General features: G+C 44.6%; 3 protein-coding genes across 3 annotated transcripts; all 3 read left to right on the forward strand.

Annotated features, from left to right (window-relative positions):
* Positions 1–1,234: 1,234 nt before the first annotated feature.
* LOC129595558 (uncharacterized) lies at positions 1,235–3,294 on the forward strand. The gene is made up of 6 exons (XM_055492601.1): positions 1,235–1,487; positions 1,614–1,788; positions 2,094–2,332; positions 2,428–2,583; positions 2,691–2,768; positions 2,837–3,294. The coding sequence occupies exons 1-6, from the start codon at positions 1,400–1,402 to the stop codon at positions 3,133–3,135; spliced, it is 1,035 nt and encodes a 344-aa protein (XP_055348576.1). The 5' UTR covers positions 1,235–1,399; the 3' UTR covers positions 3,136–3,294.
* A 501-nt stretch (positions 3,295–3,795) lies between these two features.
* On the forward strand, positions 3,796–6,124 carry LOC129595522 (uncharacterized). Its single transcript, XM_055492563.1, has 6 exons — positions 3,796–4,030; positions 4,122–4,299; positions 4,894–5,129; positions 5,220–5,375; positions 5,480–5,545; positions 5,614–6,124. Exons 1-6 carry the CDS (start codon positions 3,949–3,951, stop codon positions 5,913–5,915), a joined length of 1,020 nt encoding a protein of 339 aa, XP_055348538.1. The 5' UTR covers positions 3,796–3,948; the 3' UTR covers positions 5,916–6,124.
* A 5,533-nt stretch (positions 6,125–11,657) lies between these two features.
* Positions 11,658–14,322, forward strand: LOC129595515 (uncharacterized). The gene is made up of 6 exons (XM_055492558.1): positions 11,658–11,969; positions 12,050–12,227; positions 12,882–13,120; positions 13,195–13,350; positions 13,455–13,526; positions 13,596–14,322. The coding sequence occupies exons 1-6, from the start codon at positions 11,888–11,890 to the stop codon at positions 13,895–13,897; spliced, it is 1,029 nt and encodes a 342-aa protein (XP_055348533.1). The 5' UTR covers positions 11,658–11,887; the 3' UTR covers positions 13,898–14,322.
* The last annotated feature ends 3,285 nt before the right edge of the window (positions 14,323–17,607 follow it).

Consider the following 17,607-nt stretch of genomic DNA (forward strand, 5'->3'; position numbering starts at 1 on the left):
GAAACGTCGGTCAGGTGCTGGCATTCTGCTTAGCCGGGTAGCTATATGAGCTGCATTCGAATCTTGATTGATGACCATTACTTATTAGTACGAAAACTTCTACTGTCCGCTCATCCTGTTTTAAGCAATCGAGTAACGAACCGACGCACAGACATCATAATATTTAATCTGTCTGTCTGTTGGGACTTGATATTTAGTCCCGCTGATTACATTTTAACGGTGGTTTGTGCATTTTAGTTAATGTTACCGCTTCCGGACTCCACTGGGGGCACTGGAGCCCCGGCTGCTGGGAGGCTGGTGCTCTCGGTGATCGGCTGTGTGCGGTGACCGTGGGTCAGCGAAAAGCCGGCCGACCGGGGTCGGCGGAAGAGAGCGACCAGTGCCCTGCGCAACCGAAGGCCTCTTTATTGAGCAAGTGCGAAATAACAGCAGAAGAAAAACAGCAGGGTGTGGCGGGTGGTAAAAGAACAGAGATCACTCGCGCGCACACGATGTCGAAGGACCAAAGACAGACAGCAATGAGAAATGAGAACCATGCAATGCAGGCACACGAACAGTGCCAAGTGCAAACAGCATGCCCGTACATGACGGCGGCCGCTTTGATCTAAGCGGCACGGCGACGCGCAGCGCCACCAACAGACTCACGTAACTTGCTACACATGGGGAAGGAGAAAGAGCGGGAGCGCATGTCCTCCAGCTAACATTAACATCAATTAACTCGTCAATTGTCATTTAATCTGTGTTTTGCTGTTCTTGAGATGGACGTTTCAAGCTGCTTATGCTGCAAAATATATGAAAAAGTCTGTAAAGAAGCCAAACTGAAAGAAATTGTGCGCTTGTATGGAATGACAATATTTTGGAATGCCCCGACTTAATTAATTTCTTGCAAATTGGAGCACTGCGGCAGGCTCAACACTTTGTCCTCACTTGTAGAGATTAGCTTCCTGAAATAGCCGTTCAGGAAAATACAATTGAAGTGCGCACGTGCGGAAAAGAAAGCACCAATGTTATAACAATAAAGCTGCAGCGAGGTATCATAATTATGGCAAATTGTATTAAAAAGTGAATTATTGTTTACAATCTGTTATCGTACTCGCATTCAGCATCTGTAGACGATTGTACCACTTATCAAACATGATGGCTAAAACAACTGTATATTGCTGTTAATTGCTGATAAGCTCAGGAAACAATCACAAATATGTACAGTCGGTGACTGGGCATGAAACACGTTTGTTACCGTTGGCGGTTTAATTCTGCAATTTTTGTACTTAATGCAGCACCCCACTTCTTCATCTGCAGACTGGCTTTAACTGCAACAAATTTTAAGAGTTACTCATATTACAAAAAAGAGCCCCGGTACCCTTTTACGTATTACGCTTCATTTTTGTGTAACACCATCATGAAAATTTTCGGATTTCCCGCCATTGCCGTTTTCTTGACGTTTCTCCTTGTTTCGGAAGTGAAGACAGCATCCTATACTGCTGCCCGTAAGAATGCTCAGCACGACAATATCACTTGAAAAGCGATGCTCAGAACGATAACATCACCTCAACGAGAACAAGCAGCAGTTTAATTTCATATGATACGTTTCATAAGTTACTACTCTGTTGTAGGGGATTTGGAAAATTATTGTGGTAGCACACTGAGGATAAGCTGTCCCGGCTCGAATGGAGAAGCCGGGAGACTTAGATTTTATCGCATGCCTAGGACGGTATGCCAAGTGACGGTGACCCTAGAAAGCCTTTGCGGAGTGTCTTCCGAGTACTTCATGATTTATCTCAATATAAGGTATACCCTAAAGCCTACACTTGCATCCAGAAACGGCTTGTGTAGCAAACCGTTTGATTTAAATTAATCACGTACTTCGAAGCACAGAAAAGGCATGGAACTTCTTTGTTAACCCGACAAATGCGTCTCTACCATACGTACGAATAAAGAGATTTGGCTGTAGTTCTGCTAAACCAAATTAAGTCCCTGCAGCAAAATCAGTTGCTGGGATGACGTTGAAAGTAACCGGCTTCACAGCTCATTTTTTTAGGCAGAACAGTCTCAGTTTATCCCCCTATAGAATCAGAATTTATTTCTCCTTGTAGAAACTCCTACATGCCAACGAATTCTCTGATGGAAATCTACGATACTTCCGGGAGTCGAACCCTTGGCAAATCGTGGAGCGGAGGCGAGAGTCAGCCGCAGTACTCCAATCCGACTTCCGCCGGGCAGTATCTATCAAGATCCGCCAGGCAGCCGAAAATCTCCATTGAATTCACACCGTCATCCTCCTATCCACCGGATGGCATCCACGAGGTTTTCTTTGATTATGTTATTCTGTCAGGTGAAAAAGAGAACGCAGCGCGGCCAATCAAAGCCAGCTGACGGTGACAGGGAACTAATAAATAAAATCAAGTGATTTGATGCTTATTCTCGTAGACACTCGGTCACCGTACAATACGCTCTGCAGTGCTTTGAGCGGGTACGTCAGCAACAGCTTGATCTGCGACATAACGGATGACCGCGTCAATTGTCCTGACTCCTACACCCCGTCAGTGTACGATATGAATGCCGCTTGGTATCGCCAGAGTTGCAGTAAGCGCAGCCCGTTTTACAGCCTTGTTTAAAAAATTTTGGCACTGCGCATGTTCATCATAAAAAAAACGACTATAATATACACTGATCGTTGCATGAAATTGCAGCATTCGAATCAGGAGCAACAATAACGCCAAGAACATGGCCACCCACTACGACCTCCTTTTATTATGGGCCCGCGCACGGTTAGGAAACTGCCGAAATTCAACAGTTGTTTGTTGAAACGGTAGAATACAGTCAGGTGCTTTTACAGTGTCCTTTTCCACGCTCAGTGGCGGCGCAATTGCCGGCATCGTCATCGGATGCGTTGCGTTCGTGGCCATTATTATTGCTATTATTGTCGTATGTGGCCACCGTGACCAGCAGGCTATGAAGCAAAAAGCGGCCTTTACCCAGAACGCGCACTCAGCGGCGCCAGCGGTGGTTTTCACACAACAAGATGGGCCGGCACCGCAGCCTTATCCTACCCAGGTTTATGCTCCGGGGCCGTATCCACCGGGTACAATGCCACAACCAACAACAGTCACAACTACATCTACAACCTCTCAATAAACAACTGAATTTTAATGTTCTGGCAATACTACATGAAAAAATTCTTCTTCATGAGTTCAATTTCATTTATTCTTATTCTTCTTGCGCTTCATAATAAATAATATTTTGTGGTAAAATGGAAAGCAATAACCAGGAAACTGCTGTCTTGACACAATTAAATTCACAAAGGGAATTATACTCTGTAGCGTGCTTCTGATTCTCGCAACCCATACGAATGCCGGCAGTGTCGCTTCCTCACTTTTCCTGGTGACTACTTGGTTAGTTTGGCGCGAGAAGCGCGGAGTCTCAATTGTGGCGTGTCGCTTCTGGTGAAATTCTTGGTGTCTCGGTAACGTACGTTCTTATGTGCAGTGAGTCTCATTTACTGACGATTTGGCATCAGTTTAATTATAATATGAGGGCATTTGTGTTAATCTGTGTTGCTTAACCTCCAATGTTACGCTAACTTCAGCTGACACGTGTAATACTGTGCAAACAAATTAAAGTTCGCAGTGTATTAATGGCCATATATGTTATCTTTATCTTATTTGCATGCGACAGCTGTTTAACACAATTTATCAAACACAATGAGTAAGATTATTTCCTGTTGTTGATAAGGGATTATTCAGTACAGCAACAGCAAGCTTAAAAAGCTTGAAACGCCATTGTCAATGTCTTTTGCATTCAACGAAGCACATAAATTGCGTAATTTTTTCTGCTGTGTTACTTCTAAAGGCAACATCCATATTTTTCATGCTGCATTTCTTTTAAAGACAGCAGCTGCTTTAATAAGCAAAGTATTGGCGCTTCCACTTTATAAAGTACAGAAACATCATGTTAGTCTTTCCGGTGGCCACCGTTTTCTTGTCATTTCTGACTGTTTCCCAGATCAATGCAGCATCCTACACTGCAGCGCGTAAGCTAGGCCTGCCTTTAGCAGAACAGTATTACGATTGCAGTAGTGTTATAGATGACGTTACGAATTTTGACGTTTATTAATGTTTTAGGAAACCTGGAGAATTACTGCGACCGAACCCTGAGCATAAGCTGCCCGTCCATTTATGGAGAAGCTGGAACACTCAGATTTCATTACATGCCTAGCACGTCATGCAAAGTGACAGTTACACTCAGCAGCAGTTCTTGTGGATCGTCTTATGAATACTTCGGCATCTACCTTAATATACGGTAAGAGTGCGTATTGTGAATTCGATTACGTTTCACATAAGTTTTAGAAGTTTGAGTTTTACCGTATTCGTGGACAGTTGAGTAAGTATCGTTACCAAATAACGGAAGCACGGGCTGATTTATTAAATCTGTTAAATCTCTATAAATCTGGTGAATCTCTATGAAATCTGGATCGACCGGTAGTACAGTTCAAAGCGAGTCGCGCATTTTATGTACTGCGATTTTGGTTACACTTTAGGGCGGAGACATCGCTCCATAACATTAATTTTTAGTAATTTACATAGCACACGCAAGCGACCTGTATTCGGATTTCCCAAGCAAAGCCGCTGTACAAAACTTGTGCCGGGCCTCGTTTGAGAAGCATAGATAAAAAGCGCTCGGTAGGATTTATTGGAAAGGGAACTTCTTGTAGGAAAGGGAAAAACTAAATTTCGTTAAAGTTCTTCGAATGCAGTGTCCCGTATGGCGAGCTGTTTCCTTATCTCGGTGATCGGTTAGCCGTCGGAATCGAAGTAGAGATGACGGTTAACAGTCTTACATAATTATACATACGAGTTGTTCAGTTTGTATGGAAATTATAGTTCTTCATTGCAGAAAATCCTACATGCCAACAAGCTCGACCATGCAAATTTACGACACATCCAGCAGTCGTACGCTGGGAAAGTCGTGGAACGGCGGGAATCAGCCACAGTACAGCAATCCCACCTCCGCTGGTCAGTATCTCTCCAGATCCACCAGGCGTCCAGAAATTTCCATTGAATTCACACCATCCCGCTCCTATCCTCCCACATCTAGCCATGAGGTTTATTTCGATTATGTTATTGTTTCAGGTAACTCAGTGCAATTCGATTTGCGTAATGATGTTTTACGGTATCCCTTAAATGTAATTTATTAAAAGAAAATTCTTGGTGAACCTGCAGACACCACCTCATCGTACAACACGTACTGTCGCGCGTTAAGCGGGTATATCAGCGACAACCTTATTTGCGACACATCGGATGACCGTGTCAACTGTCCTTCGTCGTACTCTGCCTCGGTGTATACCATGGAAGCGGCAACATCCCGCCAAAGTTGCTGTAAGCGTTGACCGCTCCACAACCGTGTCTGAAAGCGACCATAGTAGAGAACAGAAGAATACGCACTGGCCCGCATTAATTTTTTATACTCTGTTAAATTTCAGCGACAACGACAACAAGAAGAACGACAAGAAGAGCAGCAACAACGACAGCGAATTACGATTATCTCGGTTTGCAGCAAAATAAATAATTCGTCATATTGTATTTTGATGGTGAAATAATATCCGGTTTATTGCAGTGCCCACTCATGGCGGGCTAAGCGGCGGTGCCATTGCCGGCATAGTTATCGGATGTGTGGCATTTGTGGCCATTATCATTGGGATCATTGTCGCTTGCGCCTATCGTGGACCGCAGGTGACGGTGCAGAATGCGGCTTTCACCCATAACGCCCACTCAGCTGCACCAGCGGTGGTCTTTACGCAACAAAGCGGACCGCCACCGTATCCTTATCCTGCCCAGGTTTACGCCCCGGGACCGTATCCACCGGGAACTATGCCACAAACAGCAACGTTCACAACGACCACCACGACGACTAATTGAGAATTTTTTTGATGATCACAGTCATAAAATCGCAGCTGATACCACCCGACGAGCAATCTTCCTCATGACATTGCATTATCCTTGGAACACTGCGGCAAAATCTCTGCAATGGTAGTTGCAAATTGTTTTGGCTTACAATATGTTTTTCATCCGCTTGGCACTGTTTTGTATTAAGATAAAAACGTGTAACAAGGAAAATGCTGCTTTGACATATTGCTGACTCCACAAAGTGAATTACTGTTGTATTGTGCTCCTGGGCTTCGCAACAAAGACGAAAATCCATGGCACGATTTTTTCATCATACTTTTTCCTGCCACTTGGTTACTCTGACGAGAAGTGCAGAACATGGCTTGCACGTCTCGTAATGCCTTTTGTGGTGGAACGTTGCGCAACGCTTTTTGCTGCTCTCTTTGCGGCACTTGGATTCCGCGAGTTATTCTCCCAAAGTAGCCTATCCTCTCCTAGCCGCCGAAGAAGTGCTGGTTTTTGCTTTCTCCGCAGCGGCAACCCCCTGACACTTACTTTTGAGTACAATGCGTGTGCATGATGCAGTTCAGAATGCGCCCCAGTTTGGCTACACGTTTAATCAGTTATGAGAAAATGAATGTACGGTAGATGCTAAGATGCGTAACAGCCGTTAAAAAATTTCATACCAGCTGGGCCGACGACACCAAAAGTCTTGAAAGCTAAAAGAACAAAGTCGTACTCAGGCGCTAGGTATTCGTACTTCGTGCCTAGACCATTACCGCCTTTTAATAAGCATCACATACAAGTACATACTGAGTACTAAATCAAAATTCATAACAAAAACACTTCTTCAATGCTATCCTGCTCGGGGATCGTACCCATGACACATAACGCGTTTCCCCGTTGCATTTGAATAGATAGCCGCTGTCTAAAAAACTCTTTTGCCCGCTTCTGGCCTGTGGCGGAAGCCATGCAGTTGCCGCCCTTCCCCACGAGTTTTTTCGTTCCGCCTCCCCAGGGTCCGTAAATTTCCAAGGCGGCAGCTACTAGATTGTATCTTGGTTGTAGCCAGCCGTGTTTCGACAGTTTTCTTCTCTCCGCCTGCTCCGCTGCTGCACCGACGCACACGGAAGTACGGTCAATATACGACGCGGCGAGTGGGTCCACGCAGGTTACGTCAATAGCCAGTGGTTTTCCCCGCTCCCACGGGACGAGGGTAATCACATCTGGCCGTTTTTTATCTTTCACGGACAGGCCTTTTGGCTCCATTCTGGCCGGAAAACCCGCGGTCTTCAAAGCACGGGTGAATTCTCCACTGATTCCATCGTGTCGTGGCAGCCTCCCAGCTGACCGTTTGCAACGGAGCCCGTGACGGCCCAGCTCGTCGACCAGACTGCCGCAGACGCACACGTGAGGAGTGATAATAGGAGCTCCCAGACGCAACGCCACACGTATACGGAAGGCGTCGTTATCCAACAGGTTACCAAGGCAGGCTGCGGGCAACGCATGGATCCACACACCGGATTCCGGCGCTGACACCGCCTTCAGGTGAGCGACTTCCTCTCGGGAGACCCTTAACGTGGCCAGCTTTGATAAGGCGTTCAGGGTCGCAGGTGTGTCCCAAACTTTTTGGACGTGGCGCAACGCTACAGGCGGGAGTTCATCCGTTTCGGTTAACGCTTTCCAGGCGCATGTGGCGGTTGTCAAATCCGTAGCCGTTAGCGTCGGGCACAGTCTGGAGATCAGCGGGTGCAACGAAGAAGCCGATGCCAAATAGGCAGAGGGAGCTAGCTTCTCCGTGCGTCTGATCCCCAAACCGCCAAATCGAACGGGAAGGGAGGCTTGCAGCTAGGTCGGGTGGTCCATTCGTACGTTCGTAATGGTCTCCACTGCTTCGCGAAACACCTGGTCGAGTCTGTAAAGCTCTTTTGGGAACATCCAGGCCAGTAACGTGCGCAAAACGTGGACGATTTTCGGCACTGCCAGGCAATTCTTCAGTAGAAAAAGGGCTTGGTGCTTAGGTATCAGCTGAAGTCGGCTGCACATAACTTCCAGCTGACGGATCTTCTCGTCGATCATCGGAACTACTGCTGCTGGCAACAGAGGAGATCCGAGTAAGCTCAGTTTTTCCGCCGAAACAATAGCAATGCCGGGAAACAAACCGGCAAAGTGATTAGCGGCCGCTGTTCGCTCCGTTGCGGTGCCGCCGCACAGGAACAGTTCACATTTTCCGATGTTGACTGCCAAGCCGATCTTCTGAGCTTCTGTTATTAGCTGCTGAAAGTTTTGTAGCACGCTCAGTAGGCTGCCTCCTAATGTCGCGTCATCCATGTACCAGGCGTTGAGGTGCCTAGATTGATATCTAGGCACGTTATCACCTGTCATACACAGTACTCGTACGGTAAAAATATTATTTTTATCACTTTTACATGTGCAGCATACCTTAGTCGGATCCCCACAGTGATATTGTTAACAGAAGTATTAGTAAGAAACAACAAAGGATCGATTTACAGTAAGATCCCCATGACATTTTATGGAAGATAATGCTGACAATAAATTATAAATTAAGTGCCTGTATAAAAATACGTTGCAGTTTCTTACCAAGACGAAATTTTGACTTTTCGCTGAGTCTAACATGCCATTCGGCTCGAGGATGGACATCTACGATACATCACGATACATTTACGATACAGCACGCGCACACTGGGCAAAACCTGGACCGGAACCTCCTATGCAGCGCCGCGGTACTGTCTTTGACATATCCGCTCAGAGCGCTGCAGTAAGTACTGTACGATGAATAGGTGTCTAGGATAGAGAATAACATCCTGTCTGTTCTACAGGAACTTTAAGGTTCATGAATTCACTTCCTTTCAGAATTACCTCACACAATAACTTAGTCGAATACGACTTGATGACTGGGATGTGGGATATAATGTTACAGAGGTGGATTCAATAGAAATGTTCGGTTGCCTAGCCGATGCGGAGAGATACTGGCCAGCTGAGGAGGGGTTCGAGTACAGTGAAACCTCATCTTACGTACACCCCGAAGAAACGTACACCCCGGAATTCCGTACGGAGGTGTACGTATTTCAGAGGTTTCACTGTATTATTTGCGACGCCACCGACGACCGCATCAGTTGCCCTTACTCTTATTTGTCGGTAGTGCACGGTTTGGATCCGGCAATATATCGACAAACCTGCAGTAAACATCTCTTTCTTCGTTCGTTATGTTCCGTAATAACTTATTTCGAATTTTTTGAAAACTGCTTTTGGATATTCAGTACAGAATGTGTCATTTATAACAAAACGCTGCAAAAGGCGCTTGCCTTGGTTCTATGCAGCACTGGATTGGGGAGAGATTGCCGGCATCGTCGTTGGGTGCGTGGTCTTTGTGGCAATCGTCATCGGGATCATTGTTGGCTATCGCGCCAATCGCCGGCCTCGCACCACTGTCCAGAAAGTAGCCTTCACCAACAACGCCTACTCTGCAGCGGTCGTAACTTTTTCTCAACCGGGTGCGCCACCGCCGCACCCCAACCGGGCCTATGTTCCAACTTCCAGCACCGTATCCAGCGGGTATAGCACCGCTTCCTCCGGCACCACAGCATGTTAAATAAGGGACTGCTTGCAGGCGGTAGAACCAATTCTAGCTAAACAAACGAGCGAAATCTGCTGTGCATACCCAGCAAGTTGACTTCATTTGGTTGACCTTCATCGGGTCTAACACTGTAATCGTACTTTTATAGGCATCCGTAGTTTCAACCGTAGTATCACTTAAAATTGCTGGAAATGTATTTCGGAAGATTTTCGAAGGCAGACAAAATTTCTTAAAAATGGCTTGTAAACAAAGCATTTGTTTGTGATGTGTTTCTTAAACAAACTTTTTAGGGGAAGGTTGTGGGCACCACCTTTCACCACCAAGGTCTCCCGACATCACGTTTCAACAGTTCCTGCTTTTGAAAAAGAGTTAAAAGCACCGAACAAAACACAACGAAATGCTTCTGTTCTTTTTTAATCATAGATGTTTGGTTTGGATGTGTTCTGTGGTCGAAGCAGAAGTAGAAAAGGAACAGCGACAGCAAGTAAAACATCTGATAGTGTACTGATTGTTGTACTGAAATAAAAAGGGCACGAGTGGTGTTAGTACTGAAATTGGGATTCCAAGGACAAGTAAGTTATTATCGCATAGACTACGAATCTACAGCTGAAAAGGGGAAGGGAAAGCAACTTCTAATGAATTACGGAGTCCCTATGCAGCAGGTGTAAGAAATTCAAATGATTTCTCCACTTTAAGGCGCAAAATTTTCCTTTTAAGGTTTAAGATCATTTCTGCAGCCAATTAAAGCGACATGCAAATTTTTTAGTAGACATTATCGTCGTCTGTGGACTTTGTACAATTTCAGGGTTCGTCCATAAAACCTAATTTCTACCTGCAGGCTGTTTTAATATTTGCACTACTATGTAGGTTATGATGTTGTATGATTTGTCCATCGCATACAGAGTCTGTAAATGATTAGGTTATGATCTGCCCATCGCATTAATTCTTTCGCGCAATTTGCGCGGGGTCTGCTGGTACAATGTTTATAATGGTTATAACTAAAGGTCAGCGGCAGCTACTAAACTGATGGCATTTAGTAACCTTTAATACTCAAAACAATTAAGAGAGTTGGCCGTCGCTAATCATACTAGACAGACTGACCGTTTCCATCTTCACCTTCCAGACTTCCTAACGGCAACTAACTTTACAATTTTCAAAACAGTTCACATTACCAGTTCATATTAACAGCTTAACAATGGACTCTGTGGGAAGCACAACAGAACCGCCAACATGAGTGATTCACAGCACAAGACAATTATCATAACTGTCTTGTGCTTGTGTAGCTACATCTTTTCCCCGATCGCTTTTGAGACGATGGGTCCCTGGGGTCCGTATGCTATCGCTATTGCGAAGGAACTGGGGAAACGAATGCAACAGCATACAGGAGAGCGCCGGTCGCATGAATTTCTGCGCCAACGGCTTTCGCTGGAGATTCAACGCGGTAAAATGCAGCATTTATCCTTGGCACGATGGACGGAGTGGATAGTTTAAATGAAATTTTGCTGTTGTAAATTTGCTGTTACGTGTTTCTTTTTCTTTCATCAGAAATGTGCGTTGATTATCATAATCCATAGGCAAACCATAAATCAAGAAATCATCGGTTATTTCTAAGTGCCAAAACTCTCTTTAACCATCTTCAGCTGGGGCTGTTGCTCCCTCATAGTTGGCAAATTATGATGATTCATACGGGAATTATGTAATCACTGGGAATGTATGCCTGCGTTTATAACCAACAGACGTACTACACGTGGCATTCATGAGTCAGCAAAATATTATCAGCGAATCGGAAGACGAGTACGCTTGCGTGGCACGGCAGTAATTTGTCAATGTCAAAAGTAGTTTTCACAAATTCTTACATGAGATAAATGCGATACCATTTCAAAGGATCAATTTTTTTAAAAGTTTATATCTGTGTCACTGTAGGTGTTTTCGTTCCAAACACATAAGAAATTAAGTAGTTTTGTGCAGGTAAGGTTGGTTGGGTGCTGCTTAGCCTCCAGTGTCTCGCTAATATCAGATGCCACGTGCAATGCTGTACCAACAAATTAAAGTTCGCAGTGCATTAATGTCAATATGTGTTATCTTATTTATTTGCATCATGCATGCGACAGCTGTTAAAGATAATTTATCAAACACAACGGTTAAAGGCTGTTGCACGTTGCTGATTACTCATGTTGCATGTTGCTGATAACTCAATACAGCAATTGCAAACTCAGAGAGCCGTAAATGCTATTATCAATAATGTCTTTTAAAGTCAACGAAGTACCACAACTGCGTACAGGTGCAGGTTAATTTCGACGGCCATAATTAAATTTTGTCATGCTGTATCACTTCTAAAGGCATTAGCTACCGTAACAAGCTTTAAATATTAAATTGGCCCTTCCGATTTGTAAAGCACAGAAACATCATGTTAGTCGCTCCGACAGCCACCGTTTTCTGTGCATTTCTCACTGTTTCCCAGATCAATGCAGCATCCTACACTGCGACGCGTAAGTAAGACGCACCTTTAGCCGAGCAGTATTACGACCAGATGCGTTATGAATTATTGTGACATTCCTTAATGCTCTAGGAAATCTGGAGGATTATTGCGGCCGAACCCTGAGCACAAGCTGCCCGTCCTTGTATGGAGAAGCTGGAACCCTCAGATTTTATTACATGCCTAGCACGTCATGCAAAGTGACAGTTTCTCTCAGCAGTTATTATTGTGGAACGTCTTATGAATACTACAGTATCTACCTCAATATACGGTAAGACTGCAAATTGCAAACTCGAGCGCCAATGTATGTTATAGCAGTTTGTGTTTTTTCCATATTCATATTCTTATGCACCTGAGTACCGTTATCAGGTAATTAATGTACGGGATTGGTTACTAAATTATTTTGGTTATCTCCTTCCCATTTTTGGTGGACCGGTGGCCCGGTTCAAAGCGGGTGGAACATTTTGTCATTTGTGCATTTTAGCTTTAGTTACGCTTTGGAGCAGAAGCATTGCTCCATAAAATTTGTGTAACTCCATAGCGCACGCGAGCGATCTTTCAGATTTCACAAGCAAAGGTGCCTCACGAAACGTGCGATGGAACAGTTAGAGTATGTAAGAAAAAAACGCTCGGTCAAATTCGGTGCAAGTCGAATTCGAGCGCCTTTTCCCATTAAAAGCAGGTGGCATAATATATTATTAGGCACGACATAATGAGTGATTCCCAATCGATAAGAAACTAAAAACCAAATTTCTTTTAGCTAAATTTCGTTAAAGTACTTGGTACTATCACAACCTTCAATGTGGCGCCTTACAACCCTTCGTCGGTTTTTGGTTAGCAAGCGTTTTGAGGTTGAGATAACAAACTGACGGAGAGCAATCTAAAAAGTTCAATCGGTTCCAAAAATGGTTACTTCATATTACAGCAAATCCTACATGCCTTCAAGCTCCAAGATGGAGATCTACGACACATCCAGCGGTCGCACACTGGGAAAGTCGTGGGACGGAGGCTTTAGTCAGGCGCAGAACAGCAATCCCACCTCCGCTGGCCAGTATCTCTCCAAAACCACTGGTCGTCCAGAAATTTCCATTGAGTTCACTCCATCCCACTCCTATCCTCCCACATCTAGCCATGAGGTTTATTTCGATTATGTCCTTATTTCAGGTAAATTAATACAATTCGATGTGCTTGATGTGCCCCTATTTTCGTCATAATTGAACTTCTTGTTGTATCTGCAGACACCTACACAAGGTATAACTCGCACTGCCCCGCTTTAAACGGTTATCTTAATGATAACATCATCTGCGACACAACGGATGATCGCGTCAACTGCCCTTCGTCGTACTCCGCCTTGGTGTATAACATGGACGCGGCAACATCCCGCCAAACTTGCTGTAAGCGCTGTCCGCTCCACAACCAAGTTTCGAAGCTACCGTAGTAGAGAACAGAGGAGTGCGCACTGGTCCGCACCACTTTTTTATAGTCTGTTAAATTTCAGCAACAACGACAACAACTGGACCAACAACAACAAGAACAGCAGCAACAACGACAGCAAATTACGATTATCTCGGTACGCAAAATAATAAATAATTTTTCATACGGTAATTTGATGGTATAAATATGATCCGGTGTATTGCAGTGCCCACTCATGGCGGGCTAAGTGCCGGTGCCATTGTCGGCATAGTTGTTGGATGTGTGGCATTCGTGGCCATTGTCATTGGTGTCATTGTCGCTTGTGCCCACCGGGCACCGGAAGTGACGGAGCAGAAAAAGGCTTTCACCCACAACGCCTATTCCGCGATGCCAGCGGTGGTCTTTACGCAACAAGGCGGCTTTCCGCCGTACCCTTATCTTGCCAAGATTTATGCCCCGGGGCCGTATCCACCCGGAGCCATGCCACAATCAGCATTTATCACTACGACTACCACGACGACTAACTAAGGAATATACCTTTAGGCTGGTCATGGCCCAGGCATGGAATCGCAGCTGATTCCACGCGAAAAATAATCTTCCTTATGGGCGTTACATTAACCTTGGGACACGTTGACAAAATCTTTGCATTGGTAGCCGTAGATTTTCTGGTGTGCAATGGAATATGTTTTCATGCTTTCGATAATTCTTAGTTGAAGATAAAAACAAAATAACAAGGAATCTTTGCCGTGACTTAATATTCCCAAATATTCTTGAATTTACAGAGTAAATTGCTTTATACTGTACTTTGGGGCCTTGCAAAAAAGATGAAAACCGACGAGCACGATTTTCTTTTCTTCCTGGTGACCACTCGGTTACTCTGACGAAGCCGTGGCGTGCGTTTTTGGTTGTTCTCGGTGCTTTGCGCAAGACAGCTGCTCGAGTGCAGACGGTCTTAATTTGTTTGCCATTTGACATACAATTAAAATAAAAGGGCATTCGGTTGGTAGAAAAAGCATGAAGACTTCCTTTTAACCAACAGGGTCTGCTAATTTTTCAAAGGTAAAATACTAAACAAAACGAAATTTAGCTGCTTTTGTTGGCAGTGTCATGTGTGAACAGTTTCTTTGCACGCGACAGTTGTTAAAAATAAGGGTGACACTATAGCCACCCTAACACCCCCGTGTTTTATACTCACCCCTTTTCCGCACCCTGACACCCTGTATTATTTGGTTAGTCTTGCTGATCGCCCATTGCCCGTTAGTCTACGGATCCCATATTCCCTGGTGAACCTGTTCCTGTCCGACCACCTTCAACTGCACGGAATCTGGCTGCGGCTGGCCAGGTATATTGTTTGGATGTACACCTTGTACCGCTTCGGCGTGACTACCCGGTATCTTGCTGCGGCGTGCTGCGGCTGGCCGCGTATACTGTTTGGTTGTAAACTTGTACATCAGGTACCGCTTCGGCGTAATGTTTGTGTGCTATTGTGTTGTGGGGTGGCGTGAAATCTCTCAAAAGCTTAAAAGAAATACAAGTGGTAATGCGCTGGCAGTGGCGACGCACTATGCATAAGCGCATCCTTTATAATAAAAGAATAAGAGGAGGTGTCGTCAGTTTGTCTGCGCATCCATCCCGAACGACATACTGAATCAATCTTTAAGCTCTATATATTCATCAATAGCACTAATTTGGTAGGTTTTTATAAAATCAGTTTGATTTGAGAAAACGAAAACGTTTTAAAGATATCTCTAGGAAACCTTACTATACGAAGGCTGTTGCATTGTTCCGGGAACAATGCAACAGCCAATCAAGAAAATCAGAAATAATTCCGTTAACCGTTGGTGGTTAAGTAACTGCCTTCAGGAGCGGTATGCTTTTTAACGTATCAGCCCGTCCATGGGGTAGGATATTTACTGTTGAACCACACGTACTGTATTGGCTGGCATGCTGCTACATAAGAAGGCGGTTGTCAGTCTCCTGTGAACGTGAACGAAGTTCAACCAAATGCAATCTTATCTTTTGTTAAAATTCAATAACTGTATTTAGTATTAGTAACAGTTAAAGATTTAGAAGCACAGTTGAGTATTTCTGGGCTATTAACCGAAGGCGGAGCCGCAGGCGACGCCGAGCTGCATCCGGCGAGAGCGGAGCTCGCGGAACAACAAGCGAGACTTCCATCTTCTGGATACAAAAATGTGAACAAGACAATTCCGGTTTCCGAAGTGGTCCGAAACTTATTTAGAGTGCGGGAACCTATAATCTACAATGTAGGACTAAATGGTCGCATAGCCCCATACCCAGCATTCTGTACGCAAGCGGTGCAGTGCACTTGTACGAAACGGATATTTTGAACTCAGTCGTACAGTGCACTGCGCTGCATTCGTACTGAATGTGGTGACGTGTACTGGCGTCCCTTAGTACACATCGGTACTACTCTACTACTTCTACCCCTACAACTAAGGCTTAGGCTTTACTACATCTTCTACGCGAGTCCTGACCCCGAGTCTCTACTTCGACTTCTCAGAAATCCCCAGCAGAGAACTTTGACCGCGACTTGCCATTTCGACGTGACCGCGCTTCGATGACGTAGCTCAACCTATTGTTCTAATGTATTAGTTGACCTGATGTTCTCATTAGTCCACGTGTAGTGATGCAGCGGTGTGATTAGTCCACGTGTCCTCAGATGTCTCTTATTGGTTAGCGTGTAAATCCCTATTGTTCTCAGACCCGTACCTGCGCGTACGAAGAGCCAGCACTTGCGGTGCCCAGGGCTATATAAGGCGCTCGTCGCCCACACAAATGTCAAGAGTTGTAATCCCAACAAAAGTAGAGTCTTGTTACTCGATCTGATTAACTTCAGGCTTTTGCTCTGGTCTTCTCTTTCCAAGTGAGGCTGTTCAAACTGACCTCTGGGTGACCTTTCACCTATTGTCAGGGGTCATTCCTCTACTTCGTCGACGTGCATTATCATCTTCGGATAGTCTCGTGACGTAACAGGCTACCCACTTGATCCCACTTGTTTGCCGTGACCTATCGGTCTCTTCGATCTTCATGCCCTGTAGCGCCAGGTTGATGGATTTGTCATACACATACGCTTCGGCTACCATCTAGCGTCGGACAGGTAACGTATAACTTCACGCATCCCTTGTGTTTCCTTTCGTGTCTTCTCTTTCAGCAGGCTTTCGAGTTCCGGATCCTCTTCTTCATCCTTGCATATCATCTCATACTTGTACATCAACATCCTTGAACTTTCGCTCCATGAAATACATAAGAAGTTGAGATTAAGAGTCGCTCTATTCCCCGACTGGTCGTGGTTCGGGAAGTGCAAATTTCCATCGCACGCAACGTATATATTTTCTTATTCTCTATTGCACGACAGTGGAGATGTTGGGTATGCGACCATTTTGTCCTAAGCTTTATGTATGCGCAAAATAGTAATTAAAATCTGAATTGGATGCCACTTAAATTGATGCTAACCGCTTAATTTGAATTACAAACTTTAAGGAATTTCCTAATACTGTATTTCGATAGCAGAACAGCTAGTACCTCGATTAACATAATTTTACATTATTTGGTAAGTGATCGTCGATAACTGTGATGGAGCGAAATTGATAGTCTGAGTTCTGGGTTAAACTTTGTACGGACAACTTTGAATTTAACGTGCATTTCTTATACAGGGTACTGTTTACCTGAAACAGGGACTGATTCTGTTTCCGGTAGGCGCGCCGGTTGTATGTTCAAACATTGCTTAACACGAAGGAGCGGGGATGGCTGGACGTTTTGCAACTTATTTGCTACAAGGGATGAGTGTCGGAAGGGTTCTCATACGCTGCAGGCCGAAACCAGAGGAAACAATGAAAACACTTAATTTAATGAGAATAATCTAATTTTATAATGGGCGGTTGGGCTTTCTGCTACTTTTGCGATAATTACGTTGTAATAGTAAGTCGGTCACTTTAGCGCTATACAACTAGGGAGTGGAGCTGAAAATCGTGCAACAAAACATTACGCAAACTGGTGTCGCGCCGTAGTGCAACAGCTGTACTACAGCTATGGTGCCGGGTAGAGCATAGCCTTCGGTGCAGTGTTAAAAAATTGTTAATGCTATGGTACAGATACGTACATTTAAGTTAAAGTTTCATTTAAAGTGCAAACATGCAGTTTAAACAGAATATCGTTTAATCCGAATTAAGGGTCACATTTATTGTGAAAATCAAGCACAGAAGTACGTATTTAGG

The sequence above is a fragment of the Paramacrobiotus metropolitanus genome, unplaced genomic scaffold, assembly GCF_019649055.1.
Source record: "Paramacrobiotus metropolitanus isolate TYO unplaced genomic scaffold, Prichtersi_v1.0 Parri_scaffold0000079, whole genome shotgun sequence".
NCBI lineage: Eukaryota > Metazoa > Tardigrada > Eutardigrada > Parachela > Macrobiotidae > Paramacrobiotus > Paramacrobiotus metropolitanus.

Coding starts and splice junctions, on each gene's coding strand:
- LOC129595558 (XM_055492601.1), top strand. CDS start 1,400: ATGAAAATTTTCGGATTTCCCGCCATTGCCGTTTTCTTGACGTTTCTC. Junction 2,333..2,427: donor TGATTATGTTATTCTGTCAG/GTGAAAAAGAGA, acceptor TTATTCTCGTAG/ACACTCGGTCACCGTACAAT. Junction 2,769..2,836: donor TTATTATGGGCCCGCGCACG/GTTAGGAAACTG, acceptor GTGCTTTTACAG/TGTCCTTTTCCACGCTCAGT.
- LOC129595522 (XM_055492563.1), top strand. CDS start 3,949: ATGTTAGTCTTTCCGGTGGCCACCGTTTTCTTGTCATTTCTGACTGTT. Junction 4,300..4,893: donor GGCATCTACCTTAATATACG/GTAAGAGTGCGT, acceptor TCTTCATTGCAG/AAAATCCTACATGCCAACAA. Junction 5,376..5,479: donor AACATCCCGCCAAAGTTGCT/GTAAGCGTTGAC, acceptor GTTAAATTTCAG/CGACAACGACAACAAGAAGA.
- LOC129595515 (XM_055492558.1), top strand. CDS start 11,888: ATGTTAGTCGCTCCGACAGCCACCGTTTTCTGTGCATTTCTCACTGTT. Junction 11,970..12,049: donor AGCATCCTACACTGCGACGC/GTAAGTAAGACG, acceptor TTAATGCTCTAG/GAAATCTGGAGGATTATTGC. Junction 13,527..13,595: donor AGCAAATTACGATTATCTCG/GTACGCAAAATA, acceptor GGTGTATTGCAG/TGCCCACTCATGGCGGGCTA.